This window comes from Hipposideros armiger, unplaced genomic scaffold (genome assembly GCF_001890085.2).
Source record: "Hipposideros armiger isolate ML-2016 unplaced genomic scaffold, ASM189008v1 scaffold_62, whole genome shotgun sequence".
NCBI lineage: Eukaryota > Metazoa > Chordata > Mammalia > Chiroptera > Hipposideridae > Hipposideros > Hipposideros armiger.
Genome location: NW_017731412.1, coordinates 5,449,961 through 5,469,322, shown reverse-complemented (window position 1 = coordinate 5,469,322; position 19,362 = coordinate 5,449,961). Strand labels below are relative to the sequence as shown.

Sequence of the window (19,362 nt, the reverse complement as noted above, 5' to 3'; positions counted from 1 at the left end):
TCTTAGTTTCACCATCTGTAAAACGGGAATGATAATAATACCCGTTTCATACGGTTGTTAGAAAGAGCCAATGGCATAGTCTATGTAAAATGTTTAATACAGTGGCTGGCAAAGGAGTCTTCAAGTAATTGGTAGGTGATCGTTAGGATTGTAGGATACTGATGAACACATGAAGTGCGCACTGTTAGGAAACCAGCTGCTCCCCACTCTTGGGCCACACAGGGCTGACCTGTAAGTGTGGGATAGCAGCAAACTCTCTCCAGAGTTAACTTCCTGGGTGCCAAGGATATGCCTTATCAGTAGCTGCCCCGCCTTACCTCACATCTTGGTATCTGCAGCACTAAGAGCTGTCTGAACCCCTGGGGCATCCCATCCATCCATCCACCCATCCATCATCTCTCTCTCTCTCTCTCTCTCTCAGGTTAAAGTGCCACAACAAATGCACCAAAGAAGCCCCACCATGTCACCTCCTCATCATCCACCGAGGAGGTAAGTATTTAACACTTGCTGCTGCCGTAGGGGCAGGAATGGAGTGGGGGCCTCTGCAGGCCATCTGCGATAGCGGTCGCATCCAGGCCGAGTCTGGATACCTCCTGCTCCCGAGTGTGGCCCGTATCATTTCTTTCCTTCTGATACTCTTCTTCCTGACATCTGTCTCCTTAATCCACTCCCCGCCCCAGCCCCGTCCTCCCTATTTCTTGCCCTTATAACTGGCCTCTCTGATACTTTAGCTCCCAGACTGATTTCCTCCTCCCTAAGTCTTTTTTCTCTCATTCCTTTCTCCTCTTGCAATTTCCACTCTCTCCTCTTTCCCCCAACTTGGGGCTTTTCCTTCCCACTTGAAAAGAGTGCTGGCGGAGTGTTTTCCCATTATGTGCNTCTCATTTAGCCAGCAGCTCCTCTGAGGAATGAGATTTCGCGTAAGCAACTTCTCTTGGTAACTGAAGCTTATCCTATTAACCTTGGAAGTTTAAAAAAAAAAAAGAACCGTGTTCAAAGAAAGTTTGAAATAAATCCTTTCTAAGTTTGCAGGCTGTGTGCAGCCCGCCTGGCATTCCCTGTGTTGCACTCAGTGTGTCTCAGCCTTGCTGGCAGAAACCTTGGCCTGTTGGCTGCCCACGTGGGCGCTACTTGGTCATTTTCTCCCTTGACACCCGTCACAGTTTGGCAGGTGAGGATCCTGGACCTCAGCAAAGCAGACACTTATCCCATGGTCTGAGATGGGTGGAACTGTGATTCAAGCTCAGGTCAGCTTGAACCTGAAGCCCAAGCCTTTCACCACTTCTGGGACCACATAGAGCCTTCTCCTATGCCTGAGAGTTGCTCAGAGCCACCATCCTAAATCACCGTGCTGCTGCAGGCCATGCCTGGGGTGGAGGTTTGTCCCAGGCCGTCAGCGGTGCCCTCCCTAGCTCTCTCTTTTCCTCCTTGTGGAACAGAGCGTCTGCGGAACCAAATTTGTTAGGGACTATGGGCTAAAGAGACACACGAACCACAGTGAACAGAGGGCTTGGTTTTGGTGCGAGAGCTTTAGGACAGACCACGTTGGTGTACTGAACTTCTGGGAATAATCATGGCGTCTCAGTTGGCCTCCCCTGTTTCTACAGACCTGGGGACAAGGATTCAAGGGTAAAATGGTTGGTTTACTGGAGAGATCATCTCAGGCCACAGCAGCAGGGGAGTGGAGCAGTGTGACAGGGGAAGGAGAGGCCACCAGCACGGGCGCCTCGAAGAGTGGTGACGGCCGTGGGTAACTCGGGTGCAAATCCTACATTGACACACACCTGACTTGTCCCACCCAAGAGACAGGAGAGTGGGGTATTCATCACCCAGTTTCCACCATGGTTGTTTCTAGGCCCCAGGCACCCCAGCCAACCCACATTTCCAGCCACAGAAAGTCATCCAGCAGAGGGTCTTTGGGGCTTGCGGTACGAACGAGTAATAATAATGATAACTACCATCATAAAAAGAGTATTGTCTGCTCCTTCAAGGATCTGTCCTAGGAACCTCACTTGTGTCATGTCATTAGTCCTCACTGCAGCCCTGTGAGGCAGCTGCTATGATTGTCCCAGTTTACAGATGAGGAAACGGAGGCTCAGAGCAGATCAACTGCTTGCCCAAGTTGCCACAGCCAGGAAGTGGTGGTGTCAGGACTTTAACCCAGATTTGTTCTGTACATTATCCGGACCTCATCCCCCCTCCTCCACCTCCACCCCCCTTTATTTTTTAAAAGATTTTATTGTGGAATTGGGGAAGGGAACAGTGTTGGGGAATTGGGGAAGGGGAGCATTGTGTGTTTCCAGGACCCATCAGCTCCAAGTCAAGTTGTTGTCCTTCAAACTTAGTCGTGGAGGGCGCAAGCTCAGCTCCAAGTCCAGTCGCCGCTTTCAATCTACTTGCGAGGGGGGCGCAGCCCACCATCCCATGCGGGAGTCAAACGGGCAACCTTGTTGTTAAGAGCACACACTGTCACCAGCTGAACCATCTGGCCGCCCATTGGCTGCTCAGCTCGGGCACAGCTCACTGGCCCATGTGGGAATCAAACCAGCAACCCTGTTGCTCAGAGCTCACGCTCTAAACAAATGAGCCACCCGGCCGCCTCCGCCCCTTCTTTTTTTACGTGTCGGTAGAATGCTGTATTCTACAAGATTTGGGCTCCTAGACAGCTCTCATCTAGGAAGAAGAATGCATCCCTCTTATATGGTGGTTCACAAGCTCTGGAATACACTTGCTAGACATTCACATTCACTTACCGAACCAAAGCCTCGGAGGGAGAGCCTCGGGGTTCCGAATCTGAAGCAGGTGGTCAGCGGATAAAATATATGCTAGTAGGTAGCTCTTTCTTCCATGGGCAGTAAAAAGGAAAAGTCTAATTTGGGTAGACTTGTGCATATTTCCCGCTGGAAAAATGATTTTCAGTAAGTGGGTCATAGTGTGTCTGCATTGTGTAGAAGCCTGGCCTCGCTCCCGGGACCCCCTCCTCTCCAGGGTCGGCGCCATCTCAGCGCTGATCTCATTCTGCCAGCTCCATGAGCAGATCCTGGAGGTGTGGACGCTAGTTCTTGACATCTGAACCTTGGGGCACGGTGAAATGTCTGGGCCTCAGAGTCAGTTCTTTCTGGGGTTCTGCGTGAGCCGTGGTTGTGTCCCCACTCCTGGCACCGCCCTCTGAAGCTCCGTCTCCCATCCTTCCGCCAGAGAGGAAAGAAGGCTTTTCCGTGACTGCAAGAGAAAGCAACAACTGACCCTGGAGGACAACGCCAGGGGGGAGACAGGAAATGGCCCGAGGCTACTGGCAGCCTCAGAGTCAGGCGTGGCCTAGAGGTTACATTACACTGCTTGTCCCTGCTTGTGGTGCTGCCATGATAACAGACGGGCGTCTTTACATCTGCACTCATCCTTTCAGCCGGGCTTGTTTGTGAAGACTCGTAGGCGGAGGTGACAGAAAGGAATAATGTCTTTCTAGAAGCTTCCAGGGTGAAGTCGAGCTACTTCAAACAGGACAGAGTGCAGAAACTTCTTGGTGCGACTGTCATTTGGCATCAGCAGTTTCCCCAGCTCAGGGCTTCCCACACAGCCATCCGACTGTGTCACAGACCTCCAGAGCCTCCAGGGGCTTCCCGGTGCTGCAGAATGCAATACAGACGCCTTGCTGGGGCCACCCGGGCTTTCTGCCCACCCCCCACCCATTCCCTTCCTCATGTCTTCATTCCTCTTATTATTCTCTTCATTTCAGCCTCATTGACCTTTAACTTCTGACCCCTGAACCCACCAGGTTTGATCTTGTCCCCAAACATTTGCACCTGCTGAAAGCCCCTCTCCCATGCCCATCATTCTCCACCCCATTTCCTTGTATTTTTATTATTTTTTGTGATCTGAGCACACCTGCAATTAATTACCTGATATGTGTTTACCCGTTTATTACCCCTCCCCATACACCCTGTGGCTTCATCTACCTTATTCCCTGCGTATCCCAGGACCTGGGGCAGATTAGACCCAGTTAAGTGTTTGTTGAACAAATGAAAGGCTACTTTTGGGCTGGCCGAGTGGCGCGTTGGTTAAGAACTGGCTTGGGACACCAGAGGGCCCCAGTTGGGATCCCACATATGAGGGCCAGTGACACTGCCCTCCACAGCTAAGATGCTGAACAACAGCTCAACCTGGAGCTGGACTGCCATGAGTCGCCGGCGACGGTGTAGGCTGCAGCCCCTGTGGCAGTGGGTTGCCATGGGCTACCGTATGTAGCCAGCAGNTATCAGTTCCAATAGTTTTTTTATGGAGTCTGTGGGGTTCTCTATGTACAGTATCATAGACATGGGTTTCTATGAATACAAGGTATAAAAAGACACACACTCACCAGATCACCTCTGTGGAGTGAAGCAAGGTCAAAAGGTCTGGAAAATTGAGCACATTTCCTGCTTGTCTGTAGTTCCTGCTCTCCTTCTCTTTTGAGATTTTCTGAACCTGCCAACTTCTTGGCAGACATGGTAAAGGGTTTTGATATCAGGGTTTCTCAATCTCAGCACGGTTGATATTTGGGGACAGATATTGGGTTGTCGGAAAAGTCATGATGCATTTTTGCAACGAAAACATAGAAAAAAATACGTCATGACTTTTCCGACAACCCAGTAGTTGTTTGGGGAGCTGTCCTGTGCATTGTAGGATGTTTAGCGGCATCACTGGCCTCCACTGCACTGGATGCCGGTGGTCCCCCCATTCCACCCTCGTTTGTGACAACCAAAAAGGTCTCCAGCGTTGCTAAATGTTCCTGGGGTGGGGGTAGAGGGCAAAATTGCCTTTGGCAGAGAACCCACTGGTTTATATAATAAATCGCTCCTTCCCAACCCGTGGGACCGTGGTGTGCATTACTCGGTTTTAGGGTGTCAGCATTAGACTGCTATTACTAAAATATTCAACAGATTATAGCACGATCAAACATCTTGGTTTGCCTGGACGGTCCTCGGTTGAACACTGTAAGTCCCATGTCCCAGGTGACTCAGGTTGGTCCAGGCAGGTCTATGCTAATAGAAACAGTTTACGTGTTCAGTTAAGGTCACTGCCCACTTCTGTAGGATTGAGACACATAAACATTTCCCTAGAAAGGTAAAGAACGGTGTTGGGAAACCTGAGTTAACCTGCACAAGATTGCCGGTTGACTCCAGTGGTGTTTTTTGTTTTGTTTTGTTTTGTTTTGTCATATACATTTTTTCTTTTAATTATTTTTTATTATGAAATAGACATTTTTTAGAATTAGTTTCAGCTGTACAACACAGTGCAATAGTTATACTTTTTACCCCTCGAAGTGACAACCTCCCTCCCCCAATCCACCACCCCACTTCCCCCCAATATCATACATATCTATTACAAATCCCTTGACTCCACTCCCACACTATACTCCACGTCCCATTACTATGTATATATGTATATATATTCACTTATAGTTGACATACAATATTATACAACATCAGCTTCAGGTGTACAGTGCAGTGAACAAGCCTCTTCCCCATCCATGATGCGGTCTCCCTAGCAAGACATGTGACCACCTGACACCCCACAAAATAGTCACAACACCATCAATTTCCAGTGGTGTTTTAATGCACTTTATACAAGTCCCCTCTCTTCCTGCCTGCAGCAGCCGGGCTAGACATGCTTCCATTTCTTTTCTTTCTGCATAAGCGGTCACTGTACTAATTTTTGTTTAAATGAGCCTTTATCCAGTTTTGCTCCATTAATGGATCTTTTTGCTTGCATTTCATGCACCCTTTGGCTCCCTACTTCCCCTGTTTGCCCTCCTAGCCTGTGTTCTTGCATCAAATGCAATGTTTTATCTGACAATTTCCTGGTTTTGCAAAATGGCTGCAGCCACAGGTGACGAGGTGATAAAAGTGTGAAGTAAGCTATGGGTGATTTGAGCCACTGGGCGCACTCATATTCCCAGCTCTTGAAAAACGGGGGGAAATGATGAGCACTGATGTTGCAGCTGCTGCAAAGTTCTTGGAAGCTTCGGGAAGTTGTACAACAGGCAGGATATTGGCAGGATATAATTATAAGCATGCATTTCAGTAAGCAGCAGCTTGAAGCCTGAACTTACTTTCCCATTAATAGAAACACTTCAGTTTTTACAATAATCATAATGCTTTTATGATTATTGCTTTTTTTTTTACCTACTATAAGCAAAAAATGTGGGTCTAATTACAGTTCTGTGGGAGGGATGATTATAATTCTACTGGAGGCTGAGGTGGAGGAGTGTTGGACTTGAAGATGATGGTGATAGTGATGATGGTGGTGGTGATGGTGATGATGGGGGTGGTGATGGTGATGATATCAGGTATTGAGGGCTTACTAAATGCCAGACATTTTGCTACACACTTTGCATGCGTGATCTCATTTCATCCTTGCAGCAACCATGGAAGGTGGGGTATATTACTATCCCCATTTTATAGATGAGGAAACAGAGGCCTTCGGGAGTAGATAGCTGACCCAAACTCTCGTGGTGGGTGGATCTGCTCCTCAAACTCCCTGACCCCTCTGATTCAAGATGCCAGAGTCTTAACCACATTACCCGGGCAAAGGGCCAGCCACACAGTAGGGCGGCAGCAAATGCCTGTTCTCAGTCGGCTTCCCCTTGAACTGAACACACAGAGCGGAAGGTGAGACCCTGACCTCAGCCTGACCCTGGACCAGAGCTGTTAGTGTTTCCGCAGCCCTCCTCCCGCTGGCTACCCTCTCCCATCATCCTTCCTTGAATTAAAAGATGACAAATGGGTCTCTGTGTTCTGATAAATACCACCAGGTCCTGGGAGCCAAGACAACACTGGTCACTGTCTCTTTTTTTTGGGGGGGGGCGGGATTTGGGGGATGAGGGGGACATCCCCAACCGCTAATAAACCTTCAACTTCCCTACTGTGGCACATGGAGGGAAATGCTGGGGATCTCCTGATTATTTTTCGTCACGCTGCTGGCGCCTGCGGTCTGATTTATAGGTTCATACTCCCCACCTCATTTATGTTATTGGGTTTTTCTTCGTGCCAGTTGTAGGCCAAAGAGTTCAACCCCACTGAGTTGTCAGCAGTGAGGGAAGGGGCGTTTTGATATCCTCCACTGAGAACATACGGAGACATTTCTGGATGCATTTGGCACCAATAGGAGAGCACAGGGGCACCAGAACGAGGCAGAACGGCTGGGTTGGGCCATTCAATGAAACAAGCCCCACAACAAAGCGGGTAATGATTTGGTTTAGTGATTTTGCAAGAAGTCTTAAGGAGCACTTCACGCAGTGACCTGGGAAAAGGAAAACGGAGGCAGGGTCTGTGAAAGAGAGGGGAACGTCGTGCTATTAAGTGGTAAATGTCTGTGCTGCCAGAGGGGGTCTTTCTAAAATGCATATCCAGCCTTCACCTCTCTCTTTAAACATCCCTCATGCGTTCCCCCTGGCTCTCAGAATAAAAATCCAGTCTCATGATGAGCCTCTGCACCATCCCTTGCTCACCTCTCCATCCTCCCCTCTCATGACTCCTTCACGCCCAGAGATGCAGCTTCACTGAGCCATCAGCCTCTGCAGCAGACCCTGTGCCCCCTCACTGACACATCTTTGCACCCTGCCGCTTCAGCCTGGATCTTCCTCACACACCTCTGCGAGCTCTCCGTTATTTTTCAGGCTCAGCTCAGTCATCACTTCCTCCAGGAAGCCCTCCCTGACTCCCCTCAAAACCCAAGTGCCACACCCTACCCTTCCTTGTCCTTCCATAGAACACACAATGTTGGGTTTGTCTCCTTACCTGCCTGTGGCCCTGACCGGACTTGCAACTATTTGAGGGTAGGGCTGTTTCTGGGTTGTTCCCTGTTTACACCTTCAGGGCTAGCACAAGTGCTCGGCACATAGCAAGGGCTCTGTAAATATTTATTGGCGGAGTAGATCTCAAAAGGAGCTTCTGGAGGGAAAGTGGTTCTTGCCAACCCCAGGCCCCGAGAACCTGGTTCCCATCCAGATGGGATCACTCGTAGGAGGCAGTGGGATGAGGAAAGATTTTCATGCCTGAAATGATAAGAGATGGGTTTACATACCTCGATGGTAAACTCCTTGCTAGAGGGCTGTAAGAAAGATGATTTTAAAAGGAAGTCTCCCTCTATTTTACTACATACCCTCGGTGCTTTGCATAGCACCTGGCACAGAGTAGGAAGGCAATAATGTTTTCTGTGTGCGTGAATGAATGAATTATCCTGACTCTGCCCTTTACTATCTGTATGATTGGGCTGCTTACGGAGCCTCAGTCTTCTTGACTTTGAAATGGATGCAGCTATATCCATCACCCACGACGTCATTGTTCAGAGTAGACAGGTTACAAAGCGCGCCTGGCCCAACATTGGTGTTTGCTTAACGTTTCCTCAATTGGATGGTAGAGGCCAGGTTTTTGAAACGTCCCATTTGCACTGTAAGGAAAGGCTGTGTCCCGCTCAGGATGGATTGCAGACTGAGCTGGTGTGGGACAAGAGAAGGTAGGAGAAATCAGGGGTTTGAGCTACTCAGAGCAAACTTTTGATACATTTCTTAGAATCGCCCTGTGAACCATTTGCAATGGACACTTTACCAGCAAGCGTCTTGCCCGTCCTTCCCCCGGGAAGGCTAGTTCTGATCTGAGCTTGTGTCAGCTCGTCAGGGCTGTTGGGGGCAGGACAAGTCCATTAAGGAAACAGCAGAGCTGCTCATAAAGAAGCCATTTGTCCCCACGGTTCCCAGGCAAGACCCGTGGAAATCTAGTCCGCTTCTAGTCAAATCCCTGTACCCCGCCATGTGAGGGAGGGCAGAGAGAAGAGATTGAAGAGAGAAACATACGAGTATTTCCATTCCACAAACTTTTAAGGGATGTAATTTATAAGAAATACAAATCATTTTTCAAAAAAAGAGATTTTGATAATGACTATTCATGATTCTCCATCAGTAGCATGTGAGAGGTTTTTTCCTTCTGCTGGTCCTTATTTTCTTCCTTTCCTCCTCTCTCACCCTGCTCTCCAATATTTATTCAGCACGTTACGCACCAGCCACCAGGCCAGGCACAGAAAGTGGGGGCGGGAAGGGGAGCTACAAAGATTAGGAAGACCCAGACCCTGCCCTCCAGATAAAGTTGCATATTTAATTTTCAGGCAGAGANTGTAAAATTGAGTCTTGTTCATCATTGTCTCTGCAGTAAATCCATCCAGTAAATGTTGGTGTGATGAGTCAAAAAGATAAGGAATGAATTGGAACCCAACTGTAGGTCAGACACACAAATACACACACCTGTATTTGAAATCTGACTCTGCCCCTAACTGGTGTGTACCCACTACTGAGCCTCAGTTTCTTCCTCTGTAGAAAGAGGAAAATAATATCTGCTTCACTACGTTGTTCTTTGGTTTGGTTTGGTTTGGTTTGGTTTTTTAACAAAAGAAACAAACTCAGTGAGATAAATAAGGTAAAATGCTCAGCCTAGTCTTGGCCCATGATAAGACCTTAATCAGCGACAGTGAATAGTGTTACTAACTTTATGAATTAATTTTGGGGTACCCCTCCACCCAGGAAGCCAGGATATTACCGAATGTCTAACCCCCTTCCCTTTTGCTTAGGTTTAATACCCACTTCCTCCGGAATTATCATCAGCTGTCTTGTTGGCATTCTGAATAGAGAGATTAATGAACTAATAGGAAATTATGCTCCGAAAGCAATTTGCAGTTATCTAAATTGAGGCGTTTTCATCTAATAGGTTCACGCGCGTGGAATGGAGTCTCATGCTAAGTGATTGGATGTCAGCACAATCCAAGTATTGTCTGATAACTGTGGATTCAGCTGGCTGAAGTTTGCCTTTGCAGGAAGACGCTGATGGGTTTCCCAGCCCTCAGTCACGTGTTAGCTAAGCACCTTCCTCTCAGGGTCCGTCCACAAGTTTCTGGAGAGCTGAGGTCTGGTTCCCTGGCACCTCTCTGCCCCATCTGGGCTTCTCGAACGAAAGTGTGCGATGGTGGTTTGGGCGGCTTGTGCTCTAGAAAACAAGAGTTGGAACCAAGGTGCTTTCTTCCTGCATGGCTTCAGTGTGGAAGGGACAGGGCGTCTTCTAAAACCACCATTGGAGAAGTAGCCTTGTAACGATCTTTTATGGGTGTTTTAGCCACCCCCATGGTCTTCTTTTATAGACTGTGCTTTCCATCTGGTCAGGTCAGTGGCCCCAGCTGAGTGTCTGCCACGTGAGGGATTCTGTGCTCCCATCTGGGGGACGAGGATGAAAAAGACATCCTCTTTTTCTGCCCTTCAGTTGCCCACAGTCACCCCCAGTTCTCAAGACGTGCCCCATCTGAAACTATAATTAAGTTAGGTGTTAAGTCCAGGATCATGGTGGAAGCTTACAGCTGTAGTTTCTGAGTCCCTCCTTAGACTTCCCGGCCCAGACTCGGGGGATAGGGAGTAGAAATCCACATTTTTTAGTAAGTCTCCTGTCTGGCTTCCTCATATTTGTGCTAAGGTGTGAGTGGAGAACATGGTTCTAGAGGGAGGGATAGGATAAGCAGTTGACTCTTGAACAATGCAGGGGTTAGGGGTGCTGACCCCCCACACGGTCAAAAATCTGTGTATAGCTTTCAGCTTCCTCAAAGCTTAATTACTAATAGCCTACTGTTCACCGGAAGCCTTACTGATAATAAAGCCGGTTGATAAACCCATATTTTATGTATTAAATAGCGTATTTGTCCAATAAAGTAAGCTAGAGAGAAGATGTTATTAACGAAATCATAAGGAAGAGAAAATACATTTACAGGACTGTACGTAGTTATTGAAAACAATCTGCATGTAAGTGGACCCACACAGTTGAAACGAGTGTTGTTCAAGGGTCAGCTGTATTATCATAGGGGGAAGTGCCCAGGGCTGCACCAGGGTGGGGGGCGGGGGTCCCTCATGTACTTCAGGGGAAGCCGTCCTATCGGACTTGGAAGTCCTCAGGCAAGGGGGGGCGTTGGTCAGGTGCTGCAGGGGTAGGGAAGGGCATTCTGGGCTGAGGAGACAGCAGGCAAAGGCTGGGGTTGGGACAGAAAGGGCTTGCGCGTATTTTGCAATTGTTTGGACCAGGCCGGGACTGGGGTCAGAGGCGAATGATGCTGCTTTGCAGTCACAGTTCAGGACCCTGCTGCTATGACTCATGCTGCTGCTTTCAGAGTCTCCACGCCGGGCTGGGGGACCGCTCACTGCCCACCCAGCCCCACTCCCTGGAAAGCAGGCTTGGACCTCTGGAGCTCTCATGGAGCTGGAGCGGGTCACTTGCCGAGCGCAAGACCCCGGGGAGGAGAATGCTGGGGTCGCAATGGCACCTCCTCTGGGCGGTCGAGTTGGGGGGCAGAAGCCAGTTATGATGTTCTCTGAGGTACCTGCTCTTAGGGCCTGAGACAGGAAGGGTGTGGACATCAGAATACCTTGCGGATGCTAAGACTCATTTTTCTGTAGGAACAGGGCATACTCACTCCCCTGCTCTGAAGGCAGGATGATAGAATTCGTGGCCACTGAGCACGGCCTCCCGTCCCTCCCGTGTGTCTGCATGACCTGCTCACATTCCCAGTCACTTCATGTAGCAGCTGCTGTGGGCGCTGCCGCTAACAGCTGGTACCCGAGACCTTCTCTGGAGGCTTGTCCTTGCATGACTGCGGTTGCCGCACCTTAGAGGTGTCAGGGACTAAACCTCCCTCCCCTAGGTGGCTCAGAGCTGGGACTAACTGGTACAGGTGTGGAAAAGCCGGGCTGCTTGCCTCAAGGCAGACAGACTCTATGGTGCAGCTCGTGCTCCATCCAGAGCCTCAGGCCAGATCTGGCTGAGACTAGACGTCACCTGAAGCCAACTCAGGACAGTAAAACAAGAGCAGGATCCAGACTCTGGAGCCAGAGAGAGTTGAGTTCAGGGCCTGGCTCTGCCGCTTCCCAGCTGTGTGACTCTGAGAAAGCTCCTAAGCCTTTCGGATGGAAAGTTGAGGCTAATATATTCATTNGGGCAGTCCACACTCAGGGGAATCCGCCCAGTTTTAGAATGCGCCCAAGGGAACCCTAAAGAAGGAGGCAAATTGCCGCCGAAAGTGCTGGGATGTCTCCACAGCCAACGGGCCACTGGTTTTCGATGATCTTTGCTTTGCTTCTCTCCACGCGGAGAGGAAATTGCAAGTGAAGGGAAAGCCTGCAGCCCTCTTGTTGTACCCCTTCCCGCCCCACACCCTCAATTAAGAGCCATCTGCTCCTTGAACAACTGCAGACACTCAGTGAGTCTGTTTAAAACCTGAGTCCTCGCTGTCATGGATCGCCTGCCCCCCAATTCCTCTCTGCAGTGGGTTCCCCTGGAGCCCACCTCCTATGTGGAGACCAGGAGCAGCCTACTGGAGGGCGGCCCGCTCTCAGAGGTTGATAAACAGCTCCCTCCCGCCCACCTTCATGGCCGTGCCCCATTGGAAGCAGATGGAACTTTCCAGAAGTCCGCCAGCTTCTTGCTGTTCCCCACCCCCACCCCCCCACGTTATTAGTGGGACATTTGGAAATATAGCCGCTTCCATGGTATTGGCAGCTCAGGCTAAGCAAAGAAATTAAGTCCCCGGGCCCGTCCAGAGCTTCCGCTTTTCCACCAACACCCTCACCCCACCCGCACAATAGAAAACAGCTAATGAGTAACACGCCAGGCGTCAGATTTGAATTTGAGCTTCTTGTGGTCCCTGTAAGTAGTAGGAATCACAGAGGGGTAACAGGGAGAGGGGCTGGGGAGGGTGCGGCTTGGATTAGGAAGCGCTTATTTAGTATCCGCCATCTGCCCAGATGTTTGCGTGGTTTTAGGACGATGTAGAAGGGAAGGCTGGCAGAGCCAAACCTCTCCTTCAGGGACCCACAGTGGCCTTGGTTAGGACAAATGTGTTCTGACGTGCGACAGGCTGCTCAAGCCTGAGGAATCCCACAGGTAACGAAAGATGATGCTCATGCAAAGGGTAGGTGGAGACAGGGACAGGTAGGTGGCTCTAATGAGCTTGTCCACAGATTATGAAGCCTGAGAAATCAGGACCTTCTTGTATTGCGAAGGAGGCTCAATTCTGAAATGAGCCCCGTGTGAAACAATTACGGTATTGAGACCAAACAAACAAACTAATTGCTTGTGTTATTATAATTTGTCATTGTTAAGTCACAGATTGACCAGACAAAGAAAAGAAAAGAAAAGAAAAACTCCACAGAGAGCACTTAGCATGTTACTACTGTGGCACAACTATGATTTTTAGTGCATTCCTTTCCAGCCTTGGGGGTGGGCCTTCGAGGTGGGGGTCTGAGCTGTGCTCTCTGGACATGACAGTCTAAAGCCAAAGTGATACTTAAATTCCCAAATCGCTGTTTTTATCCCTACGGATCCAGCAAGGTTAGTCCGGACAGAGTCGGTCCCGTGTGACATCAACAACCCTCTGCGAAAGCCACCCCGGTATTCGGACCTGCACATCAGTCAGACGCTTCCCAAAACCAACAAAATCAACAAGGTGAGGCTGGGGTTCTGCCGGGCCGGGGCATGCTGGGGCTGCCGCTGCTGGAGAGAGGAAGGTTCTGGAACAGGACTTGGGGGATTGATCCGGGAGCACTGCTCTCCCCTCCCAGCCCAGCTGGGCTCTCCGATTGCTGTGTGGTTGGTGCTGAGTCAACCTTGCGGGGCATCCAGCCATCAGTGGAAAGTGAGTATGCCAGGAAGCTGTGATTTAGGGAGCGGGCGCACGGAAATGAGAATGACTATGCCAAGGGGGGTACAGCAGGGATGGCCAGAGAGCCAGAGAGGGGCTCCTTAGCGGTCCAGACCCCGAACTCTTTGCTCTGCGAGATGTTTTGCCATCTGCCGGGATGAGCTTTGCAGATGGTTCTGGGCTTTCCGACACATCTGTTGAATCGAGCCACCGAGGGACAGGGATCTATTTCTGAGCTTCTGTTGGAGACTGGGTGGACGGATGCATGTGGGGGCCCTGAGTACTGAGCCACGTAGCCAGTTTGTTTGACTTCCAGCTGGTCCTCCGATGCTGGTCAGCAGTGGGCCTCTCTGTGCATCTTTCTTTCCAATCTGGCCTGGAAATTTCCAGTGTAATTTCCACATCCTTTGTTTAGTCTGTTGGTCAGCCTGCACCAAAGCTTCCAGCCCCAGGCCAGGAGCCAAAAGTTACATGCGGGCTAGCAGGCGAGTTCTCAAGCCCCAGAATGTCTCCCTGCATGGTATTGAAGGTGGGTAAAGTACGGAGCAACCCAAGTGTACGGCTGGCCACCAACCTGTGTTCAGGACCATAATGGCTGCGTGACTTCTCACTGGCAAGGCACAGTCTCACTTCTCTGGCTAGAGAGGGCATGGCCCCCTCCCCAATCCATTCTCCACACAGCAGCCAGAGCGATTCTTAATGACTGTCATTTGAATCGCATCACCCTCTGCTGAAAATCCATCCAGTAGCTTTCTAGTGCATTTAAAAAAACAAATCAAACTCTTACTGCAACCTGCAAAGCCATGCATAATTTGGTCCCTCTTTCTGTCTCTGACCTCCCTTTCAATGCCCCCCCCACCACCAAAGCCCGTATGTTCTTTCTATCTTGTGCTGTCACCCTCCATTTTTAATTTACTACTAGGTCTCAGTCATTCACTGTCTGGCTCCTGGTGGCATCATTTTAGCAGTTGAGAGCTTGGCCTCTGCAGCCAGGCAAGCCCGGCAACCAGCCTTGGCTTCCTCTACTTACCACCAGCTGAGACTCTGGGCCAGTCACTCAGTCTCTCTGAGCCTCAGTTTTCCTCTATGTAAAATGGGTATGTTCCAGTTATCTATGGCCTCACAGACAAACCCCCTCAAACTTAGTGTATACAGCAGCGACCCTTTCATTATGTTCGTGGAGTCTGTGGATCAGGAATTAGGAATGGGTGCAGTGGAGATGGTTGGTCTCAGCTCCATGATGTCCAGGGACTCCACTGGGAAAAAATCACACTACCAGGGCGGGAATCATCTAGAACAGGCATTGGAAAACTATGCCTTATAGGCCAAATCCATTTTACCACCTGTTTCTGTGAATCAAGTTGTATTGAAACAAGCCACACCTATATTGTCTATGGGTGTTTTCCAGCTATAGTGGCAGAGTCGAGTCATTCCGACTGAGATCACATGGCTCATAAAGCCTAATATATTTACCATCTGACCATTTCAAGAATAGGATTGCAAACCCCTGATCTAGAGGCCCCTTTCCTCACATGTCTGGTGCCTGGGCTGGGATGAGTCAAAGACTAGGCTCAGCGGATACTCAGTGGGGGTACTTATCATGTGGACGTGCCTCCTGGCTTGGACTGCCTCCCAATATGGCTGCTTCAGCGGAGTCATGTGGCAGCTCAGGGCTTGAAGAACAACTGTTTTCGCAAACAGCAGTAAAAGTCCATGCATTGTCTTGGCTTGCCACTAGCCAAGCATTGGCAGTGTCAGTTCTGTTGTATTCTACTGATGGAAGCAGTCCCAGCCTACTCAAGTTCAAGGGGAGGAAACGTAGATTCCATCCCATTGATGGGAAGAGCCCAAGGAACTTGTGGCCATGTTTAAAAATGTCTGTGGTGGATAATAAATAACACCAACCTCATAGGGTTGTTGTGGGAATGAAATGAAGTCGTCAACATTAAAAGCATTGAGTGCAGTTCCTTGGCACATGGTAAGTGTCAGGGAAATCCTAGCTGTTACCATCAGCTTAAATCTTGGGGCTTCCCATGAAAATCTCAGGTTGGGTCCAAATAACATTCATATAGGTCTCTAGGAGAGGGGTTCCCCACCTCTGGAAGGGATGAGGGGGCTTGAATGGTGAGGCTCCGGGGCAGTAACTGTGCGTGCCTATAACCTATCCTTTGCGACATCTTGGAGGGCCAGGGAGCTCAAAGCCATCTCAAAACCTCTCTCTCTGGCTCTCTATGCAATGAGCCTCTTGGTGTCAGATGGGACAGAAACACGGGTCAGATAGATCAATGGCTGTGACATTGTTCTGCTTGTCTGCCAGCAGGAGAATTTGATAAGAGAAATAAATTAACCTCTATTTAGAAAGCAGCTTTGACATGAGGGTGGACACAATCTGTCTTAGGGCAGGGTTATTTTTTTCCCCTCTTCCTATCCTCACTGGTTTCACGCAGATTCTTTTTGTCAGGCAATGATGCGGTTAGTGCAATAGATATCTGAGCCAATTTGATCTGAAGATTTCCTTTTCATTTCCGTCTGTCTCCTCTCCTGTCTAGCTCGGTCAATCCAGGTTCACAGAGGCCCAGCCTTTTCACCCAGCGTAATGGTCAGAGTGTGTATTTTGGAGTCGGAAGGCTTGCAACTTGGTTCCTTCACTTGCTATGTGATCAGAGCAAGATGTCTCTGCCTCGGTTTTCCCCTCTGTAAAAGGGGCAGAATAATAGGAGATATTATTGGGATGGCAGAGAGGATTCTATGCAGTGATGTGTGTAAGGAATTTAGTCCAACACTGAGCACTCAGGGCATGGAAATAGCTAGATGGTGAGGAAGGCAGAGAATGAGGAAGGGGAACAGAGAGAGGATTAGGAAGAGGAAAGAGAAAGGAAGAAGAGGATGGAAGAGGAAGAAGAAGAGGAAGAGAAAGAGGAAGGGGGAGGTGGACAGCAAGAGGGGGAAAAGGAAGACTAGGAGGAAGAAAGAAGAGGCAGAAGGAGGAAGCGTAAGAGAAGGAGGAGGAAAGAGAAGAAAGAAGAAGGAAGAGGAGGAAGAAGATGGAAAAGGAGATGGAGATGGAGAAGGAGAGGCAGGAGGATGGAGGAGGAGGAGGATGGGGAGGATGGAGGAGGAGGAGGATGGGGAGGANGAGTCAGAAGAAGATGGATTCAAATTCTGGCTCTGTTACTTGCTAGCTGTGTGACCTTGAGCAAGTCACCTCATGTTTCTGTTTCTAGTATTTTCCTCTGCATGAAAGGAATAATCATGCTACCTGCCTGTTGTGGCAGTGAACATTCAAGAAATCAGCACTAAAGCACACAGCCTGGTGCCAGGCTCAGAGTTCTGTCCTCTGCCAAAGGTCACACATGCCTGGCCTCCCTCTCTCCTCCGCAAACGTGTATTAACTACCCGCTTTGGTCCAATTACTGTAAAATAGTCAGTGACGTTCCACTGTATCCAAGAGTTACAAATGACTGTGCCTATGCTTGATTATAGGAGCCACTTAGTTTAACAGATTGTAGGAAGCCGCCTTTCCCTGTAGCCTTGCTCCTCCTTGTCTGTCCATCCCAGGCTGGGATTCTCATTTGGGCTCCTTCAGGCCTCTTGGCATCCCTGCCTCGTGATGATGGAAGTGGGATAGCTGCAGGGGCGAGTGCTCACTCTCTCCCGAGCCTGGAGGTCTTAACCTGATTAATGACGGTAAGGCTGAGGGCTCCCTTCCCTCCTGGAGTTGTGGGAAGGATTAATTAGTTCCCGCCCCTAAGGAGCCTAAAGCCCCGTGGCATAAGGGAAAGAGGGAGCAGTAATTACCAAGCATTCGTGTTTGCAGGCCCGCATCCCACCTTGGTCCTCTGTAGACCCAGGCTCTCAGGTGAGCCTCCAGGTCTTTCTGACTCAGAGGCACAAGGCCAGGCCCTTGGGTTTAACTGGGAGGCTGTCTGATTTCCCCCCATACACCAGCTGCTTCTGGGAGGGCCTGTCTCATCTGTGTGTAGTCACACCCTGTTCTGTGGGAGGAACGGCAGCTTTCACATCCTCACACCTGCACCTGCGGAGTGGAGGCTTTGAAGTCAGGTAATTAGATGACAGGGACACAGCCAGGAGTCAGCAAGGCTGAATACTTCCTGGGACATTTTAATTTTCAGCACTCGAGGCAGAACTCTCAGGTGGCCTTTGCTTCTGCCCTCTGTTCTAGAAGTAATGAGCGAAAATCAGACCCTGCCAAGGGCTGGGGAGGCATGGGGACCTGGGGGAGAGGGGTGGCTGTAAGAAGCTCAGGCTTTAGAAGCAGCCAGAACTGAGTTTGAGTACCAGCTCCACTGCTTGAGCAAGACACTTGTCATCTGGGAGCTTAGCTTCCTTATCTGCAAAGTGGGCATGATATTAGCACCCAGCACAGGACTGGGAAGGAGTCAATCAAATGTCCTTACCCCAGATGACAATGCTTTCTCCCAGAACTTTCCTTCTCACTCCACCTTGTGCAAAAGTGACTCCTGGTTTGAAAGGGGCAGACTTCAAACCAAGCCACGGTTGGAGTGCACCGTTGTTCATACCAATTTGCTTCAGCCCTTAGAAAAACTGCCAACAGGGTGAAAGCAGAGTCCTGTAGTTTCAGCGTGCAAAGCAGAGTCCTGTAGTTTCAGCGTGCATCAGGAATTTTGACATTGTATCTGTGTAACTACAACAGAGTTTAGAGCTATTTCCAGGACATAAGGAGGAGCGTGCATTACTGATGATCACCAGTTGAAGTTTGAACTTATTCTTCTATGAATAGAATCCTACAGCTTTTGCATTAATTATAGTGAGGGTGGACGGTCATTTGTATGTGTTTTTAAAGACTGGTAAAATTTTGGACACACTTGTGGGCAGATAGAAGGGTTGGAAGAAGGACAGAAACGGGTAATACACAGCACAGACCCCAGTGTCAAGGAGTTTGAGGAAGACACACGTACAGAGTAATGAATTTCAGTGAAACTGAAGTGCATGCAGAAAGCACAGTGACAGGTAGCATTTCAGAGAAGTAGCAGCAAGACTGGAGAGGCAGCGTCTTAGAACAAAATGGGCAGAGCCGTTCGTTCATGTGCTCAACTAACGTTTATTGAGCACCTACTATGCACCAGGCACTGCCCTAGGCACAGGGCAAATAACAGTGGACGAAAGAGACAAAATCTCTGCCCTCACAGAACTTACGTGCTGGTGGATCGTGGTGTAGACACAGACAGTAAACCAAAGTACATTAGCGAAATGGAGCGTCTGTTCAGATGATGCTTAAATGCTAAGGAGAAGAACAAAGCAGAGAAGGGCATTAGAAAGGGCCAGGGAAGGGGCCGCAATTTTAATGAAGGTGCTCAGGAAAGTTCTCACACCTGAGTGGGAGCTTGGGGAAAATAGGAATGTGTGGCTCAGGTCATTTTCTGTTTTCCTAAAGCATTTCCGGAGGCTTGAATTTGAATCTGCCCTGAAGGCAATGATGTATATTTATATATCCTAGAGTGACCCTGGTTTTGTGACTGCCAGGAGCTCCCTGGGTGACAAGAACTGGATTAGACCTATGCTAACCCCATGTGTGGTCCATTTTAAGATTGTCCTGGTGTTTTGGGGGCACATTCAAGTCTGAGAAGCACTGCTCCAAATTCCCTTGCAAAGCTGATTTTCTTTTTTTATCTAGAGTAC

At 49.3% G+C, this 19,362-nt stretch overlaps 1 protein-coding gene across 1 annotated transcript in view; it reads left to right on the top strand.

The window, feature by feature from the left end:
- LOC109382239 (kinase suppressor of Ras 2) overlaps window positions 1–19,362 on the top strand; it is a 259,184-nt gene that overhangs the window by 158,482 nt on the left and 81,340 nt on the right. The window contains exons 6-7 of the mRNA XM_019641582.1: window positions 422–489; window positions 13,382–13,506. Coding sequence (XP_019497127.1) covers window positions 422–489; window positions 13,382–13,506 — 193 coding nt within the window. The remainder of the gene's footprint in view (window positions 1–421; window positions 490–13,381; window positions 13,507–19,362) is intronic.